This window comes from Corvus hawaiiensis, chromosome 4, assembly GCF_020740725.1.
Source record: "Corvus hawaiiensis isolate bCorHaw1 chromosome 4, bCorHaw1.pri.cur, whole genome shotgun sequence".
Classification (NCBI taxonomy): domain Eukaryota; kingdom Metazoa; phylum Chordata; class Aves; order Passeriformes; family Corvidae; genus Corvus; species Corvus hawaiiensis.
In genome coordinates, this window is record NC_063216.1 from 47,011,515 (window position 1) to 47,032,402 (window position 20,888).

A 20,888-nucleotide genomic window follows, 5' to 3' on the forward strand; every position below is an offset into this window, starting at 1 on the left:
TGTTGAAAAGCTTTTCAAGTCACCTGAATTCAGCAAACTCAAGGCAGCCCAGGCTGTTCAGTCTCAGAAGCAGCTGTGCAATGCTGCTTGAGCCCTGCTCCTGAGACTTTAAGTAATGGCCCTGGTCACTTCTGTGTGGGTGAATGAAGCAGGACTTGGGTAAAAATTCACGGATGAAGAGCAAGCAGAGAGCGTGACTTGCAGTCTGCTTTTGCGTCTCGATCCAGCTTGTTCCAATATCCTGCAACTGGTGCTGAGTTAAGCAGAAAAGCTGAGGTCCAAGTAGATAGGACTTTAGGTGCTAGAATTCATTCTTTCTTTGTCAATGGTAAGACAGCGAAGAGCAGAGAGGTAAAAAATCCTTACTTCTTCCATCTTACATGGACAGCCATATCCCAGCCATATCACTGACAAAATAAACACTGGCTTGCATAGCAATGCCTTCATCCACTAAGCCTAGGTTTAGTTGCCATAGTAACTTGTTGTGGAGATGAATGTGATATCCTGGACAACAGGGAAAAAGACTGATTCCACAGATACCAGTCCTGAGGCTCAGAGCTGGCCACAGAGATGTGACTGCACTTCTTTGTTCATTTCCCTGGCACGGCCTGAGTAATTGGTGGCCTGGTGTTCAGCCATGATACAGAAACATGGTGGTCTGTCATCATTGCAGCCTTGTACTTAACTGTGTTCAGATGAAGAATACACTGAAATCATTGGGGCAAAATGAATCCTAAGAGGGCAGTAAATCTCCAGCCTAAGGCTATTGGAGTCAATGGTGGGCAGTTTTTGTGTGCTAGTAGTGTCACTATAAACTGGCTTGTAATAGTTTTCTAGCTGCCAGCTGAAGCCCTTTCTGAAAGATTGATGCGTTGAGATGTAAACTACCAGGAGAGTACACACAGTTAATTACAGAGCATTTTAGTTTAGTTTATTCACATTTGGGTTAGTACTACTGGAGCTGGAGTAGACGATACTAGGAGTGTAAAGGTAAACTTATAAAGTCACTATTGATTCAATAGCAAAAGTTACTTTCCCAATTAAGCAAACAAGAACATTGCATTCAGATAGGTACTGCCATCGCATTAGTGATGGGGCGGGCATAAAAAAATATATATAATTAGCCCTAAAATGAAACACCATTGATAAAGCCAAGTGCTAATAATAACTCCATACTTAAGATTTCATCAGCCAGGCAATACACTTCAGGACCTAAACTAGAGCAGGGAATTCACAGTAGAGTCCCATGGGAATGGAGCTGCAGCCTACTAAAGAGGCACTGACAACTAGAAGCATACCACTCCAGGGGTCAAAAATGATGGGGCAATGTGTCTTCTCCAAGCTATCTCCTCTGTGGACAGCCTGCAAGCTCAGCATTACATTTAACTTAAAACTGTACAGTAGTGATGCAGAAACAACTGAAGTCATTTAGTTCCATTTTTTGTGACAACCAGGTGCTTCTCATGGTTAGATGCAATATATAGGGCAGAGGGAGGCTGCCAGTGTTAGAAAATCCCTTTAACTGCTGCTTACTAAGTTGTTAGTGAATACATGAGATGGAATACCAGATCAATTCTAAAAATTCTGATTTCTGTTATTTTTTGATGGCAGTAAGAAAGATCCTGACTGGTTCAGGTGCTACTGTAGATGAGAAGTAAGCCCTTCCATGGAAATCTATGTTATTCTGCTTAGAGAAACAGCTTCTGTTTGCCTATTTGTGATCATTTATTAAAAATAATACAATTAAATCAGACCACCAGAACAGTGGCTTTAGAGTATTTCAGCAGCCTCATTGTGCCCAGAAGCCTTCTCCAAAGGAATCACGAAATAAGCACTAGAAATAGAAATATGAGTGAGTCAGGTAATTGGAAACAGCGTAAAGCTCTATACGTGTGTGCAGGAACAGCTCATGTGCTTGCAGGTGCCTCTGAAAGACAACTTTCAGGGAGGTTTGCAGGGTCTAGATTTCATAATTTCTTTCTCTGCTTTTTTTCAAAGGGAGGAGGAGGTTCTTGTCTTGCCACAGGAGAGGTATAGCATGCTTGGCTCCATGCTGCGGCAAAGACGTGAAGAAAGGACCTTGAATGAAATACTTGGGAATGCCCAGTCAGTGTCCTAGTGGAGCAAGGGCTGCACTTGGCAGTTGTGCTGCTGAGATACTAACCCTTGGAGCAGCCAGGGTGGCTGGCAGTCTGCAAAAAGCCTTAGCAGAAGTTTGGAAGTGATCTTCATTGTTCTGGCAGGAAATGCCAGAGCACGCTCCTGTAGGAAATTACTTTTGCAATACTTCACCAAGGCAAGTTCTCACACCTTTTATTGGCTTGAGGGAGCTGAAGTTCCCCCAGCGATGAATGAAAGTGTCTGAGCAGCCTGCTATAACCCACAACGTAACATGAAACTACATTGTCCCAGGAAGAGCCACAAGCAGGGAGAGTCTGCTCCCACTTAACCTTGGCTTTGTTCGCCTGAAAGAAAAATGATCCAGTGTTTCTATCCTGTCACAAGGTTTCTGTGAACAGGCTTATGTTTGTGCTGAAGAATACAAAGAAATCAGAGTGGCAGGACTGTTGAGTGACAGTAAATGGAAAGTGAGGACAGAGACAATTTTCACTGGCTCTACTCCTTCCCTGGTTTGTTGCTTGTTTTCTTCTTGATAGTGATGCCAAGAGTTGGGGCATTATCTTAGATATTACGGGTGGGAGGCAGCCAGAGTGTTTTTTCCATTGGTGTTGCTGAGGGTTGCTGCTTCCACCTGAGTTTTATGGTGATGGATATATCATCACTGGAACCTGTTTTAATGCCAGGTAAATGTTACATAATGGTTTGTTTCACTATCTCCAGCCTACCTTAATTCATAAAATTAAGGAAATCATTTAAAGGCTTTGCACTATAGAATCATGTTGTTAGTGAATACATGGGATGGAATATGAGATCAGTTCCACAGTTACTGCCAGCACAGTGAGGTGTTTGTTCACCTGGTTTTTAAAGAAACATTGAGAAATGGGTCTGTGTGGGACTAAGTGGGAGTAATTCAGTTTTAAGTAAGTAAAACCAAGTTGCCAATGCTGCATGTATTAAAAGTTATCAGTAATCATAATGGCTGTAAGTTCCAGTACTTCATTTACAGAAGAGAAAAACATTTCTCATTTTTATAATTTTATAGTCATTGTCTTTCACTTCTTAGCAATTAAGAAAAGGTAAAGAAATAAAAAAAAAAAAAAGCACAGCTGGTTTGAAGCTTATCAAACATTAACAATGATCTTTCCTGGATTGTTAAAATATATGCATTTAGTTACCAATGTAAACAAGCACCCATATAGACTGATTCTATAGTAGTTCTAGGATTTACTTTCTTTTTTCCACAACTATCTTGTGACACACCTAATTAAAATCTACTGCTTAGTTCCCCCTTGAATGTAATAAGACCCTGCCTTATTCTTTCTGTCAGTTTAATCCCTCTTTCTTTTTCATTGACACATTTCTAATACCTTTGCAGAGAGGCCAGACACTTCTGCTTCATCTGTACTGAATCCACATGCTTAACACCTTTTGACAAAATGGATACATCCTCCCTCTGGCTTGGAATTGATATACACTGTCAAAAAGGGTTTTCTGAATGGTCTTTCTCTGTCACCTTTACCAGATTTTTATCCTGTGTTGTAGAAATGTGCAGTTTAATGTTGCGTTTCAAATAATTTTTGGCTGAAAAAGTGTGTAACGGAATCAGGCTGTCCCCTGAATACTCCTAAGAGTTGGAGATGTCCCTTTGTTTTGAACACCAGAATCCCAATAGACCTGTGACAGCAGTGGAATTACACTTTTGACCTTGTTCACTAAAGTGTTGCTTTCTCTGTATGATTAAATGAGAGTAACCAACAAGAGGTTCCTCTAAAATGTATGAATTTCCTGTATTTGTTTCTCATAAGAAACATAGAAAGGATGCTGTGCAATTTTCAGCTGATTGTGTTTTCCACAAAAGATAAACAAAAAAAAAACCCCAAACCCTGCTTGATTCGAGGAGAGGTGGTAGTTGTTAGCCATATTAAAAATGCAAAAGCAGTTGATACATCAATATTTTCCTTAAACCTGTGTTGTTGCTACATCTTGAGCATCACAGCAGCAGTATAGCGCAGTGGCAGATTTTTGTCCTTTTGTTGCTTCAATCTCCATGTATTTTAAAAGCAGATGTATACTGAGGCACCAAATATGATTTCTAAGTATTGAATCTGAATATAGAAAATAACTGTATACTTAATATTCTGTGTGAATTTAGCTGATCATTCTGGACTATACTCTCATGTGAATCCAAAAGATAAATGCACTGTTTTCTGTAGATGCACATGCAGCCTTTTAAGCTCCTGGTGTTTCTTTTCATTTGCATGTGACTGAGCAGACATAGCCGGCTGTAGGATTTGCCATGACTGCCAGTCCTGACTTGTGCATTGAGCCACTGGCACATCTCTTGCTCCCAATTTAGTTATTCAGGGTGTGGTTTCGCTGGATCAGAAGAGCTCGAGAGGCCAAAAGAGATACAAAATCAGATTCTTGTTTCTTCCATTTTAGGCTACTTCAGCTGTGTTTTGGGAAATTTTTTCCTCAATATATTCCAGTTTACTGTGAGTATCCCAGCTCTGGATTAGTGAACATACTTTCATTGTCATGCAGAGGATGTGAAATGCAATGGCAAGTACAATCCTGTAGTTCCTGTGGGTAGAGAGTTAGGGTTCAAAAGAGAGGAAAGGACTCAGGGAAATCTAGTTTGTTTTTAGAAGAGATCAGAATAAGTGACTTACTGGCCTCTGTGGCTTCAAGACTTCAGAGCAGTTTCTCACTGTAGACAATGGTGTGTGGAGAGGGCATCAGAGCATGGAGGGCAATGCACTGAGGAGTCTGCAGATCTGTGACTCCCAATTTCCAATCCTGCCAAAAAAAGCTTTTCTTTTTAATTACTACTTCATTGGTGATATAAATTAATGATTGGTGTGGGTCTGAAGCAACCTTGACATCAGAGAATATTTGGTTAGTGTTGACATACTTGTTCTCGGCAAACATGAATCATCCATCTGCCTTTGGCAGGCTCACCCTGTGGCTCTGCTACAATGTGTTTCACCAGTGTGGTGGAAATTAAAATGTCACTATTAAACATGGCAGAATCAGATGCTCTCTGGGAGCTGCATCTATTCAAGGAATTCTTGCTTCCTATGTAGTTATTTCTGACAGTTTAATAGGACAGCTGTATTCTGGCATAAAATATACATTCATATATCCTCAATACATGGGGAGTTTAAATGCTTTCAGAACACTACTTCCTTGCATACGTGTGTTTCATGCATGGCAGAAGCAGTAATGCTCATGTAACTGCTGCTTAGTTGCCATGTTGCTGCTTAGTCCATTAGGAAGTGCAAAGTCAAAATTAATTGTCCTGCAGGACCGTATAGAGTGGGTCTCTAAAAGCAGTTGCTGGAGCTGTTTGCAGCTGCTGCATCAGCTAGGCTCCCTCCTCGTGAGCAGTTATTGACTCTGGGCTATTGAATTCAGGGCTCTGGAGGTTGCTCGGTGGAAAAAGCCTTCAGTCGCTGGTTGGCAGCTCTGTCACTGCAAGGTCACAGAAAGGGCACTTCAGTCTCCAAACCCAATTAGGGCCTTATTCGGCACCTTTTCAATCACAGGGGAAAATCCCACCGAGCAGGGTGGCTCCCAGGCCAGGCTTTTGCACCCAGCCTCCTCAGTGAGATAGCCAACAAATGTGCCCATTCTTGTCACTTGGGCCATCAGAAATACCCTTTGCTGTCATGAAACAGCTAAGCAGTTAGTGCAGAAAGGTCCCAGTATGGGCTTATAAGCTCACCACAGTTGAATTTGGACCAGTGCCTTGTACGTGTATGTCTGTGTCCCTCCCATTACTCATATCTAGAGCTGTCTCATTCCTCAGATCAAATCATTTGACTTTATGAGCAGCTGTAACTTGCAAGTTGAATAAAGTCCAACTGGTGAAAACATTAATGAAAAACATAAAACTCTATTTTACCAGGTATCAACAGTATTACTTTAATTCCTCCCCCTCTGAAGATTTTTTGTGTATGTGTGTGTGTGCTGGGTTGTGCTTTTCATCCCAGGTGGCTGCCAATTCTGGTGAAAATAAATTGAGCTATGAAAGGTTGACCCACTCACCTCTGAATTGCTTTTTATTTGATGTGAGTCCCTCAGGGCCAAATTCTACCCACAGAAGTGAGAATGACAGGTATCAACATATATAGAAAGTATGTCAATGTGCACAAAGAAAAAGGTGAACCCCAGACTGGTCTCAATGGTCTTTAAAATATGGCTTTCCTGTGAAGTGGTGATTAAAGGGGAAGCAAAGAATAATTAGAAAATTAGCCTGATGTGCTAACGGTTATATCAACGTGTGGTTTTATATTAGCTCTTTCAGACAAGCAAAAGATCAGAAAATCCCTTATGACTCACTTAAACTAGTGTGTAAAATTTGGTTAGTGTCTGATAGCTCCTTTGATCAGTCTGGTCTAGACTGTTGCCAGAGTATATATTCTGTAGTAAACCCACAGACCCCTTAAGTGGAGGCCTACTCAAGTGAATCAAATAACATATAAAAAAGTTATATAAAATGTTCACTGTCTGCGTAAATAAATCTGGTTCAAAGCTGAATACCTCAGGAACTGCAAAAATAAAAGCAAATGTGTTGTTGCAGAAGAGAGGTGGTAGAGTTCTTAATCTGTATTTAAATGACTGTCTCAGAAATGCAAAAGATTTTCAGCAAACTTTTATTATTTTTAATTGGATAGGCATTTTTGTAAGCCTGTAATGTAGTTGGATTCCCTAAAGTAGAAAAAAAATCTGTCCAAAATTATGCACAAATTTGTTTTAGGAAATTAAAGAGTTGCAGCTACCGTGTCTGTCTCAAGTACATAATACTGGTTTTAATTAAGGGCCAGTGGGAACCTTCAGTGTATAGGCTGCACTCTTGCCACCTCTAATTTCTACACGGGATTATTTGCAAGGAAGTGCTGGAAGTCCAAGAGCATGAATTTTATTACCTTTCAAAGCAAATCAGTTTTCCCCTCATTGCCTGAGCTTCTTCCCACATCTCCCATTGTAGTACCATCCTGAACCTATCTGCTTTTTGCAACGTGAATCTCAGAAATGTGAACAGTTCATTTAGTCATAGATAATGCTGCTGCCTTTTGCATACTAGCAATAGTAGATAACAGTCTGGAGAGAGTTTTAGTCCACTGACCTAACCACAAGACTTGGAAATCTATCCAGTGCCACTAATTTTAGAAATTCAGGTTTGTACCTGAGTTGGTTTTCTCAAGATGCCTGTGTTTTGAATTTAGAAGTTTAAGTTTTCAGTCTTTGTGTGCCTACTATATTTGTTGGTTGCTTTGCAGTGCTATCAGAACACCTGGCATAGAAGTAATGATAGCAAATCAATCAAATTATCAAGGGAAGTAAGCTAACTCATAAATAGGACGTCAGTGGGGTGAAAAGATCACAGAAATGGGACCATTTAAAACATAGAGAAACTAAAATCCAAGTGGCAAATACATTTTTAGCTACACCAAATTCTGTCTAAATTCAAGAGGGGAGCTGGTACACTGCTGCTGTCCAAACACTGAATTAATCTACGTGGCTGAGGCAGTTCCACAACAGACGTTGAAGTCTTTGGGATGATACATAGTTTACCAAGCTCTTCAAAAGTGCCAGGCATTGCTCTGCTTACAGAACTGCCTAAATAATGGAAAGATAAAGGAACGTAGTTCTGTGAGTGAATACATGAATGTAGAATGCAGAAATATTGGGTGAATTCTCCCTTCCTGTGACTTGTGTTCCAGCCAGTGGCATTACACCAGGGAAAGATTGGACCATATTTTGTGTGCAGCATAGCAGATTGTTAAGATGCAACAGGCAGGTGTTTGAGAAAATTTTCTCTCTGCCATTTGCAGAATTGTGTGTGAAATCTCCTGGCTAATCTACAATCATTCCATTACCTGCCATCTTTCAGCAGGTAACTAGTTAAATTTGTGTTAAATAGGATTTGCTTTGCTATTTCCATTTGCTGTTGGAGTAGAGATGTTCTGACATGACATATGACCAGTCAATAATTGGAAAGGGCTTACATGAGTCATTTGAAGCCAGTAGTTTAGACAGTGTCAGCCACAACTGGTATTAAAACCTGCAAAGAGTTGTTCTACAATCACTGATTCTGCAGCATCTCCTCTGGGTGTCTGCATTTCACTTAATAAGGATACCTTGTAGACATCAATTGAAATAACTCTTGCCTTTATTGCTTGGATGTTTTTGTGAGCTCTAAAATGAACTTGGTTTATACAAGTATACTGTGTTACTCAGCCTGAAGGACGCAGGGCAGGAATTACCCTGTTCTGCTGACAACCTCAGTGGAAAAGAAATGTCTTTATTTGTCGTGATTCTGAAGAGAACGAGACTGCGACTGTACCCCATGGTTTTCTGGGTTTTTTTACCTTCTTTTTCTATGCTGATGATGTTTTATTACTTTTACAGGGCTATAATAATCCGAAATGGTGAAGTCATTCCAATGTCTTCAGAATTCACTCCAGAGACTGAACGCCAGCGACTTCAGTATCTGGTAAGAGACCTGAGGAGCAAATAAGGTGCTGCTGATGACAAGCATTGCCTGGTAATATCTAAGGCTCAGAGAAATGATACTGAGTTGCTGTGACTCAGTGAAGGATGATGTGTCCACTGAACACCAGTGACTGATCACGTATGTCTTTAAGCCATCAGCAAATGTGGAGAAAACCCTGGTGGTGCAAATCTCAATAAAAGGACTATTACCTCTTTGGCGAAGGCCATCAACTAGCATGGCTGTGCTTGTGTACCTTGTTCAGCTGCATACCCTTCAGCAGCTCATTGGTGTTGGATTTTGAGAGCTCAGACACAGAGCTAATGAGCCACAGATGTATTTCAATCCGTCCCAGTGCTTGCTGTGTGACAGTATAAAGTACCACAGACTGCTCTTTGTATGTGAATGGTACTGCAGAGTTTGATTAATTTACTCTTAACGGTGTGCTGGTTGTATCTCCATCAGGGGAAAGATAGCCAACTTAGAAGGGATCTCAGTGAACATTAGTAGCTGCAGGATAGGATAGGTGATCAAAGACTAGTTTTATTTAGTGTAGCAGCACCCATAAAGCTGGGACAGGGTGACTAGTTGGGAACATGTGGGATGCTTTATAGACCAAGCTGTGTTGGCTGATAAGCTGCCTGAGTAATATAAGTCAAAATGTATGGTGTTATTTTTCATACAAACCATCCTGTTACTTTTTAAGGTTTTCATTGATGGACAGGTCAGTTGGTTGAAGTCAATTAGTTGTTTGTCAAAATGCCATTCCTAACATGGCTGAGAGATTTCCTTTGTGCTTCTTCTGGTCTCCTGCTTTTTCCTTTTAGAAATTTAAGCTTCAGCCAAGGCAGGCTTCACTCTCAGCCTTGCCTGACTCAAGGTGGACAGGCCAAGGCCAGTGGTGTTCCCAGGTCTAAGGTATCTTCTATTTTCAACCTGGACCAAGCACTGTGGTTTGAAACTAAGCAAAACGCCAATGTTTGGAAGGTGGTGGTGTAAGGTTTTAAAGAAAAAATTGTGTTTCCTCAATTGTCACGTTTGATTTTTTTTCAGTCAGGTTCATCGGCTTGAAGCTGAAAATTTCAGAGGAAGTACTGATTTGGGACTATTCATATTCAAAGAACCAAATGGAAAAGAGGCCTAAGAAATATTTACATTTCAGTTACATTTAAAATAATTTGTTTGCCTCCAAAATAAAAGGTGTCTTTAGCATCTAGGGAGTCCGCTACTTCTATAGGAAATACGAGATAAAACATTGCCTACAAGGGGTTTTTTTCTTCTCTTTTGATGTGCTTTCTGGCTTATATTTGAAACCAGTAGCTGATCTGAAAAACATTTCTGCTGTTTCCTGTGGAAAATTCCTTTACCTTTGTTTGTCTATTTTAATTCTGTATGTAACAAATATGCCAGGTCTATGGGTATCACGTTCAAAGAGAACATGCAAGACAGCAAGAGCATGAAACAAAATTACAGATCATTTCAAACATAACACTCCCTAAGCAAGATTTTTAGTGTTTAAAAAACAGAAGATTACCCCAAATTTCTTGCAAGGTTGGCATAAGCATTACACTCCAAAGTTTGCATCTGTCTTGCTGATTAGATCCCAAATAATTCCTCTTACTCGCTTGTCTGTCCCCAAGTTCTGCTATCAGTCTATTATTCTACCATCAACATCTCTCGTCTGTTGTTCCTGTCTGAAAGTTATTTACTTTGAGTGTATCTTCTTATTTGCAGTTAAAGCTGAGTTTCTTTGTTTCAAACATGGTGCGTTGCTGTTCCTGCACAATAGGAAGAAAATAATTTAATCACTTTAGCATTAATATTCTACTTGGTAAATGCAAAGATACTGCTCGCTATGAGGAAGTTACTGCACAAGCAAAGGGAGGGTATGGATTTACAGCCTGCAGGCTGTTCCCTGTGCAGCAGACGCTGTTGGTGCAGTCAGGATGAAGGAGCTTTCCTCTGCCTTTAGTGCCTGTTGATTGCTTCAGTCACACAGGATGTTCTTTTAGGCCCTCTTTTCTGAGCCTTAATTTCTGTGTGGAAAGAAATCCATGGGATAATGAGTTGTTCAGGTCATGTGAGTATCTTTATATGAAGTCCTCCAATCTAGTCTTAGACAAAACTGTGCTTCAGCTAGTACTGATAGAGTAACTGAGAGGGGAGGGAAGCCAATGTTTTTCCTGTCCTGGCAGGTTTATTGACATGCATCCAAGAATGGCCTTGGCAGTAGGCCTCTGGTATGGAAACCTGAAAAGAAAAAGTTGACTATCCAGTTGTTCTGACTTTGAAGCAGCTCTGAGCATGGTCATCGCTCCATAGGAGGGCGGGCAGCATACAGCTGCAGACTTCAGGCAGGCTGTATGGCAGAGACAGACTTCTGTGTCAGGCAGCTTGTGAGAGTATTGCAGAAGGCAATCAATCCTTCAGTCAGAGAGCACTTCTTAAGATGTAAAGTGTGAAAGCTTTGCACCAGTATTCCCTTGGTCCTTCGGCTTCTGTAGAGGTTCAGTGCACCATGGCGCTTCCCTTCCACTGGTGGGCATTCAAAAGCCTCCTTTTTCTTTGAATTTCTGTCTCTCTTTTGCTTTTAGCATTGTAGCAGGAGAGCTCCATACAGCACTTGGGAAAAGTCCTGGCTTACCATATCAGTGTATCTTGAAGGGAAAAAAAATCCAGTATTGCCTGGGAGCTGCTCTGGTACATTCAGCAGTTGTGCAGGCAATGACAGCCAGAAGCAATTTTCCTTTCATCTTCTGAGGAGACTATTAATTCAGTCATGATAGTCTAAATTGCAACAGTAAATAGGATCGATTTTGTTACTTATTCCCTTGGAAAATGTGTTTAAAATGAATGGTGAATTGAGCATACTGCAGATGGGTGTATTTCTACTAGTTACTGAAGTTGCACTTCTGAGATGTAACGTGAGGTCAGTGTGGTGTTTGTAGCATCTTCATGAGTGCAGCCAAACAGCCCCTCAAAAGTTCACCAGAAATGGTGCACCACTGCTGCCAGTGCAGGTGTCACTGCTAGTAGAGACTAGGTGGCCACCAGTGACAGTGACCGCAGATTCTCTTTGTGTTTGCAACCATTCAAAGGTTCATGAGCCCAGATAGTCATGGGCTCAAAGGGGATCTGTTCTTACTTTGTTGCTCAGGTGAGGATAAAAGTGATACTAACTCACCTGCTGAAGGATGCCTGCAGAACCTGAGCCTGAAGAGGAAATGCACCTAGATCTCCTAAATGTCCAGTCAGCACTTCAATTACAAGTCAGTCAAGATGTAATTCTCTTACTGTTTGTGGCTCCCTGTATCACCCAGAGTAGGATTGCTTCAACCATCTGACAGAGTGCATGATGCTGTGGTAAAGGAGATGTGTGGTTCTCTGGAAAGGGTCTGGGCCTTTCACAAGATAAGAGACCAGTCAAGGGACGGATTTGGCTTCTATTCTTCTCCTTCCTTTTACCACCACATCCTTTAGTTTTAATCTCTCTTTGGTTTAAATGTGTCCTATGAAAATGGCTGAGTCACCTGCAAAATTTCCGGGTGCGTTGGGCGGCGCATGCTGTTGAGAGCAGTAGTCCCTTGTAGTAGAATATCCTTTTGGAGAAAAGGGCATGATATGATAAAAGTATGAAGTTGTAAGATGTAGTTCGTGTAGGGGAAAGCAGCAATTCTGAAAATAACACAGAACACAGTGAAACCACTAGTGCCAGCAACATTCCAGTGCAGTGCCTACTGAAGGAGCTGGAAAAGGCATTGGCAGGCCTTACTGAGATACAGATGAGATACATGCAGTGTTTCCTGCCACCTAATTAACTAGTGTGCTAAAGTGTAAGTCTAGGTTTATCTTAATTTCATGTTTGCTTTTCTAATCATCAGGAAACATAGCAGGAAATAAATGGCCTTTTTAAAGAACCATGACTAATATTTCCTTGAGTGGAGTCCATTTTAAATAACTAATTTTGAATGCAATGCATTCAGCCACAAAATACACCATAGAATGGCAGAGTACCAAAAACACACGATGCAGACTATGCCAGGTTTATGCCAAAAAGCTCAAATAGCTTCTGAAGGAGAAAACACAAAAAATGTTCCAGTTCCATAACACAGAATAACAATGTTGTCTGAACATACCTTTTAAGGATATAGAAATCGTTTGATAGTCACACTATTTGTTAAATTTCAGGTTCTCTGAGTGGTGTTTCTGATCTGAGGTTCTTGCAAATCGAGACTAAACAAATTAAAAAATGGAAAATATGTTGCATCATCACAGGTGAAATTTTGGTGGTCGGTTCACTTACCATTTTTTTTTCTTGTTTGATCACTTGAGGGGATTCATCATTTTATGGTGTCTGCTTGTATATCTATTTGAAAGATCTGTAGATTTTCAAAGTGTTGCTTTTTATTTACTTTCTGGTTCTGCTGCCCAGCATGGTTTTTTTGAGCTGGGGACGAGAGCCCCACCTTGTACATGAAGAACAGTTCTCAACAAACCCAACTGGATGTTGCAGCTGAGTTTTATAGTGGAACATTCTTCTCTGTGTAGAATTACCCGTGAAGCATCAAAAATAACTTTTTAAAAAACGGTAAAAAATATGGAAAATTAAAAAGCAAAGCACAACAAAAATCCCCATTTCTTCACATAAGAATTCAGATCACAGAACACCAGAAGCTTCCAAATTGCTCTTTTCCCTCTGTTTTACTGATGCCAAAAATATTAGAATCAAGTTAAGATCCCTGGATTATAAATCAAGCATTGAGGCTTGGCTGCGGAAGAGAAGTCTTATTTGAACATTAGCAGTCCACTGGTAACGGTGCCAGCTTTATTAATCTTATTTCAGTTGTGACCTCAGACTTTCCATCTGAGTAAATCTTTATGCAGTGCAGTCTCTCCTGATCGCTACCTTTACAATAAAGGAAATTCTTGTTTTTAAGTTAAAAATGCTAAAAACCTCTAATGTTTTTCTTCTGGACCTCTGATTCAGACTGGTGAATAATCTCACAATCTGAAGGTTAGGTAACTTCATGTTGGTATCAGGTGTGATGGTTTTTTTCTTTAAGTATGACCTTGTTTTGTAGGCAGGCAACAGTCTTTAGCTGGTACTGGTTTGTAATGTTTTAATCAAGGTAGGCTGTGCATTTTTAAAAGTGAACTGAACTGCACTTTCAAAGCAGACTGACTTAATTGTTTACAGTGTCATAGACTAGAAAAAATTTTAAAAATACCAAAAAAATCCAGCTCTTTGTTGTCATACAAACAAGTGTCGTTCATATGTTGTGATACATCAAATCATTAGGAATTTTCCATCCTTTTTGCAACTGCAATGAAAATAAATAAAATAAAAAGCTTACGTGTACCTTTGAAGGAAGAAGTTCTGTAAGTATGAAAAACTTCATGTGGACTAATACTGCTGAACCTCTCAAAAGTCACTACTGCTTCTCAACCATTTCTGTAATGAGGAGAGGGATCCAATTAGAGGGTCCTTGAGAACAGTATTTGGGTGGAGAAGGGGACCTTGGCTGACTGTAGACTGCAGGAAAAAAAATGTAATTCCCTTAACTGTACACAGAGCGAATTTGATGGAGTTCCTATTCCAGGAAAGGATCACGATGTCAAGATCACGCTTGGATGCTTGAAAACCACCTCTTGAAAGCAGAATCCAATCTTGTTTGCTACACACAGCAACCTTCCTCAGTCCTGTTTCAACCAAGCTTGAGGTGTTTTCTGGAAGGATGTCTGGCGATGGGAACAGGGACAAGCCGATAGCAAGTTAGCATTGTGATGTGCTGAGCCTGATAGAGCTCCTATTAAATTGAGTGGGAGCAGGCTCAACTCTTAAATGCAGGAAATATTTTATTGTGAACTATCTGCATGACAGATGCCAGGTAGATCAATAAGGGCTTCCAGTGCTTCCTGCTTACCATTGATGAGCACTAGATTTATGACATACACACAAACTAAACCCCAGCTCATTTCGTCTCCCTTGATGGCAGCTGCTGCTGAAGATAAGGCAGACTTTATTGCCTCAACTGGCTGGATAAGGAAAAAGAGTTATCTGCAAAAGGTTAAGAAATGCAACTTTTTTCTGTTCCCTAGCCAATTTGACTGTCTTTCATAAGAGCTCGTTCACAACGCAGCTTTGCAGACAGAGGGAGAAAGGCTTGTTTATTTGAGTACTAAAGAAAAAGGAGTGAGATTTATTTCAAAAAGAAGAAATAGAGTATGTTTAGGATTAACCTATCATGTCAAGTGCTCATGTATAAATTCAGCCCAAAAATTTATACTGTGGATGAAGAGCCTCGTGATGCTCTCGACTATGGTCAGCTTTGGAGAACATGAGCCAGAGGGACAGCTCTGGCAAAGAGGCCTCCCAGCATCTGCAGAGCAGTGCACCAGAAAGGGCATGAGCAGCATTTGAACAGTACAACCATCAAAGACCTTAGTTGCAGTAATGACACAAAACTGCTGCTGCTTTTATAAAAGTCTGTTTTGCATGAAGGAAGTAGTTTTTCAAAAACAAGAAAATAAATGGCTCTGTAGCTTGTGTTTATTTGCAGTATCGTGTGATGGGGTGCATTTGTCTTGAGGTGGTGACAAAGTGTGGTAGCAATGTTAGGTTTTCTGTGTTGTTGGCATAGCTGAACTAGGAATCAAAAAGCTTGAGCTTCACTGCACACTCATCCCTCCAAGTCTCTCCATGGTTTTGTATTTGATCATTCCTTTCCCTCTTGCTGACTTACAAAAGGGCATGTGTTCTGTTTTACAAAGCTCTGCAGACTCCTTCAGGGTCAATGGATGAAGTGTGGTTTAGAGATCCCAAATCTTGAGGAGCAGGGAGAAGAAATGAAGAATTTTGAGGGCAAGAGGCCTGCTCCCTAAAAGGCTGCTGCTGGATATCAGGCACGGTCAAAAATGGTGTATGTGCATTGTTTGTTGAAATGGAGCACATAATCTTCCTTATTTAAAAAGAAGGGTAGAGGAGGGGGTGGAATTTGTGTGGGAAGGGACCAGGAAGGGATGGTAATACTGTCTCATTAAAAATAGATGATGTCTTGTTTTATGTGGTATCTGTGGTTTGATTTCTGCCCGCAGGCTTACATGCAGCCCCACTTGCTGGGAAATGAATTCACACATTTAGAGTTTCCACGGAGGGTGCAGCGCAAGGAAGTTGGGAAGAGGATGCTATACCGTGACTTCAACATGACTGGCTGGTAAGAATGTGTCCTTCTCAGCATGGGGTCAGCCTTCTCCCCAGCAATGCCTGCTTCGTGCCTGTCTTTGATTAGTGTAAGCTGCATCAAACATGGAGGTGTACCCCTGTGTACTATGAGAAAAGGCATTTCCTTCTTTCAGATGTATCTTTCTTCTAGAAGACAATCTTTTAAATTAGTTAACCTCCCTCTAGAGCCAGGACCTTGTTTCATTTTCACGTGTGAGCACTCAAAGCAGAGCAAGCATATAAAGGGGAAGATGTGCCAGGGGATCTTTCTGAAAGGTAAACAATTTTCCTATCTTGGAAGTAGCTTTTTATAAATTCTGGATCAGTGGGTCAGACATTTGTCTTTTAAACCAAGACATTGGGCCATCATACCTTCACATGCCGAGGAAAGCTTGCAGAAGGGAAGAGCTGCCTCCCTGCTCCAGTGCAGCTGGCTCTTGATTTGGATATCCCTTGAGGAATTGTTTTAGACATGGGCCTATCTGAACCAGCCTAAAATGAAAAGGCTTGAATGAACAGCATGGACTTAAAGAAGCAAAGACAGAAAGAATTATGTGGATTTTTTGTTTCTGGCTAAATGTCTTCATTGTTTTTTGTTGGTTCAAGAGGCTCCTTGGAGAAGCCCTAATCTTTGCTGTTGTGAGTTTTGTGCGTGACCTATAAAGTCAAAAGCCCAATATATGCAAATGGTCTTCATTTCCATGACATTTATGTTTTAGCATCCGTAGTAAATGTCCTTTCAGGAAGAGAATGAACAGAAGGGTTAAAAAATAAAGCCTGTTTTAGGTTGGGAAGCCTGGATGCTCACATACAGCTACAGCTCTACATAACTTTTGATTTGTTCCATGCTTTATGGACCATAAACATAACGATGTTTTAATGGCAGAATAATGATCTAAGTTTAGTATAATCTGAAGTGTTTGTGCAGAACATGTAAATCTGAGAATAACCATCATTGTCTGTCATCTTGAACAGCTGCTAGTAGAATATGCAGTTTCACCCTGAGAATGATGACTTCACATTTTAAAAAGGCTACAGGCATGAGCAAAAGAATAGGAACAGAATGAGAACATTGGATCATCCGAGGACTTAGACAGCAAAACATTTGGAAGATCATGAGACACTCTCCAAGTTTCTGCAAAAGAAAGATTTTTTTGTTAAACTCCCAGATGTCTCTGGAGGCATCAGTAAAGAATAGTTTCATGTAGACTTCCAAAAGCTCTTTTTCAAGATGTGACATGCCAATTGGGAGGACAAACATGTGGGGAAGAGCTACAGAAGTATCATAGGAACTTCCTGAGAGGAGGGCAAGAACAGATTTCTGTCGTCATGGTTGGAAGGCAGAGAGAGTTTCTTCAGGTTCATGGGAGCTGTTTTGCATTTCCCTGGTTGGTTAGTGGTCTGGAAAGGAAATGAGGTTGGAATGGTTGAAGTTGTAGCATTGGCACTTGACACCACAGCTCTTTTCTTGTTAAACAAGAATGACCATGAAGTACTGCAAAAGAATTAGGTGATTAACGCAAATGGGCATCACAGTGATCAAATTTGGTTTTGATAAATACAAAATAAAGCATGAAGAGGAAAAAATAACTATTTATGCACACTAGAAGTTCCAAATGAAACGTCAAAAAAACTTAGTGGAAGTTTTGCTTACTACAGTAATTTTTCCAGTCCAAATCACCAGCAGAATGTTGAGATTTGTACAGCATTGGAAAGTTTAAAAGTTAAGTGAAGAGATAATTCTGTATATTAGTTTCTACCTCACTTGTGAATATGTGCATAGCACTTTACCTTATCCAAAATGGTTATTACATAGCTAATACTGTTTGGCATTAGAAAAAGGAACAGAAATTCCAAATGTAGAATAATGAGTAAGGTAGAAGAGCTTTGATAATTCAAATTGGCAGATTTGATTCAATGTGTTGCTTTTCAGTACTGGTTTGTGAACTCTCTTAGCTCTAGCATATAGCAGAGAGGAGAAGACAGTTGTTTTCCAGTTGATTTTTCTGAATTTCCTCAAGTCTAGAACACATGTTGATCCAGTTAGAGATTCTAATATGGTCAATGCAAAAATTGTCACCAGTTCAGTACAAATAGGCTTAGCTGTAAGCAGTTGTTCTGGAATAAATGCTTGAACTATGACTTGAAAATTCAGGTCTGAATTCATCACAGTATTGTCCCAGAAAAAGATGACCTGTGCCAAGCAGAAGCATGTGGAGACTGTGATGAGGCTGCCTCTCCCTGCTGTTCCTTTTGACTTCTGGATGGAAGTGAAAAATGGGGCCTACATTTTTGTCCTAATAAAAGAATTGGAGTCTTTTATCTGCTCCATATTGCACAACTAGTGCATCAGTTACCTCTTTGTTTGGTTGCCTCGGGACAATAAAATGATGAGGAAATTGCTCTATTGCCATACATTTGTGTAAAACAGAGCCCTTCTAAATAAGGATCCATTTCTTTTCACAAGGTTTTGCCCAAGGTGTTTGTTATCCATTGAATTGTGTGCAGTGATCTCCTAGGCAGAGGAGAAGCAATCAGTTTCTGTTTATCTAAGAGTCTGGGTCAATTTTAATGGTTGAGATTGTGGACAAGACATTCAATTTCCAGTTTGGTGGGCCCTCAGAGGTGACGGTTTGAGGCTGCAGAGGTTTCTTAGTGGTTGTTTTCCACTTCAAGGATTTTGCTTCTATTTTCTTTCTAATTCCTGGATTCAACTGATGCATCAGGACACAGTGACTGAGGACATGTCTGTTTTGCATTTGTTTCTAAGGACACTATCTATCATGGAGAATAAATTAGCATATATATTCCTTTTCTTGAAAATGTCATATGGCGCTTTGGCCAGCCAGAGCTTGATACACTAAAATGCTGCTGAACTTTTATCACATACAATGCAGATGATAATTGTCTGAGTTGTTTTTTGGTCACTAACCTCACTGTGTGTTGACATTTGCACATACATGTAGAGAGGTGCAGGTGATAGTAGGAAGAAATAGCCACTCTTATACATAATTACTGAATCCTTTAGTGAGAGAATGTAGAACACTCTCGGCTTTGATGTTTCTTCAGGAACACAAGCTGTTTTATTTTACAATTCAGCATACTTTTTGTGTTTTCTATTAGAAGCTGTATGACTTTTTTTTCTTCATTTTTATCCTCCTCCTTTGCTCCGGAGCTTTTCAGATTCTCAACAATGGCTTGGCTTGCCCAGCTTGTTTGGATTACAAAAGATTATTGTCTTTGGGTCTGTTATAATGCATTTGGCCCTTTATTTTTTCTTTCTGCTTTTTCTTTCTTTTTTTTTTTTTTTTTAATGTGAAGTTTCCACACTGGCTTTGTCTCCACAGCCCACAGTGGTAGCACAGCTGCCAAGTTTCCCCACAGCATTAGGACAACCACTGATCCAGCAATGTGTACCGCATCACTAGTCCAAGCTGCCTGTTACTGCTTTGAGACCAGCCTTTCCCTTCTCGCTCTGCACTCCTACCCTTTCTCCTTTCTTTGCAGTGGCAATTGCAATGAGAAATAATGCTGTATTAAATGTACCTAAAATAAATCCCACACTGGTGAGAGCTGACCATGAGCTGCCCTTCCTGCACCCTTGCCCCATGTGTGTTGTGGTTGAACAACTATTGCAAAACATGTACTGTAGCTGGCGAGGCATCTTTAGAGCAGTGTGTCCTGCTGAACAAGCTTTCAAGCTGTCTCCAGCCATAATTTGCTGGCAGATATTTGTGTTACTGACAGTCTTTCACAGCTGGGTCTCTGGGCTGGGGTTTTCAAGCCCATGGCTTGTAGAGGTTAAACTTGTATCGGAGAGAGGTGTCCTGGTGACTTTGGCAAGTCCTGGCAACAGAAGCATCAGGAAAGACTCAGGGGCCATGTGAGCAGAGAGTGGTCAGTGCTAAAAAGGGGGGCAAGTAACCTGAAATGACAGTATAGTGGGGGTAAACAGCAGGCCTGGTGATAGCTGCTCCTTTAAAGGACTGCACAGAATTAGTGTTCTCTGTCTCTGCCTTTTAAAGTTAAGACACAGTTGGTCAGATTTCCCTCACTTGTACATCCACTGTGAACAATTTTGAAGGACTTTACGTCGACTATATCCTAGAACCTTCCCAGACTTGCATTTCTGACTGGCTGTGTCCTTCACTGTGGCTCCTTCCAGAGTTCCCCCCTCAGCCTTCCATGGGGCTGGAGTAGCAGTACAGCGCTGTTCTTAACCAAAGACATCCAGAAGGCACTACCAATTGCCATCAACTTTGGTGGTATCAAAATTAATTTTCTGCTCGTCCTTGGAACAAAAACAGTGGCTTTTCTACTGCTTGCATTGAAGTGGAGTTCTTTAAAGGCTTGTTTCCAGCTCACAACTTCAGCTTTTTGACTTGATTTTAGCATGGCAAAAGAGATCTAGATAACAAGTATATTTTTTGACCTATTTGTTGGTTGCTTCCTTTGCCCTCCAGGAGAGGCAGAGCCGAACAGCAGAGCTGAACTGCACCCCATCAGAAATGGTCTGAGGCAGTGTAGTACCCACCATACACCATGGGCTGCAGCCCAAGGAGGCAGTGAGCAGGGGAATTGGGCACTGACTCTGAGTGCGCCGTCTTTGCAGCAGCAGTGGAGCCCATGCCAGCTCCGTGTCCATATGTCTGGTGAGGGCGTGCTGTGGCACACGGGGTCAGCTCTCGAGGGTCGGCCCGTGCTGGGGAATCGCCCGCCCTCATGATTTATTCCAAAGCTGGGAGGCTGGTGCCCTGAGGCAAGCGCTAAGCAAAACCCATTTTATTCTAGAGTCAATATTGTCCACTGCCTGGAAAGCTGCCAGCCTACTCTGCGCTCGCCCTTTTCTTTCCAACAGGGAATGTCTTTCAGCCTCTAAGCATCTGATTAAAAAAGCAACTTCACTTTTCAAGCCGTTTTATTTTGTTTGGGATGGATGCCTTTTGCTTTCATTGTGCAGCCTGCCTTGCCGTCTGCGGTTCAGACTCCAGCTCACAAAAACCAGGCTCTCATTAATCACTTATTGGGGATCCAGAATACCCCAGT

General features: G+C 41.0%; 1 protein-coding gene across 1 annotated transcript in view; it reads left to right on the forward strand.

Moving 5' to 3' along the window:
- Positions 1-20,888, forward strand: part of PPM1H (protein phosphatase, Mg2+/Mn2+ dependent 1H) — a 141,279-nt gene that overhangs the window by 90,903 nt on the left and 29,488 nt on the right. The window contains exons 5-6 of the mRNA XM_048300559.1: positions 8,539-8,623; positions 15,716-15,834. Of these exons, the coding sequence (XP_048156516.1) occupies positions 8,539-8,623; positions 15,716-15,834 (204 nt within the window). The remainder of the gene's footprint in view (positions 1-8,538; positions 8,624-15,715; positions 15,835-20,888) is intronic.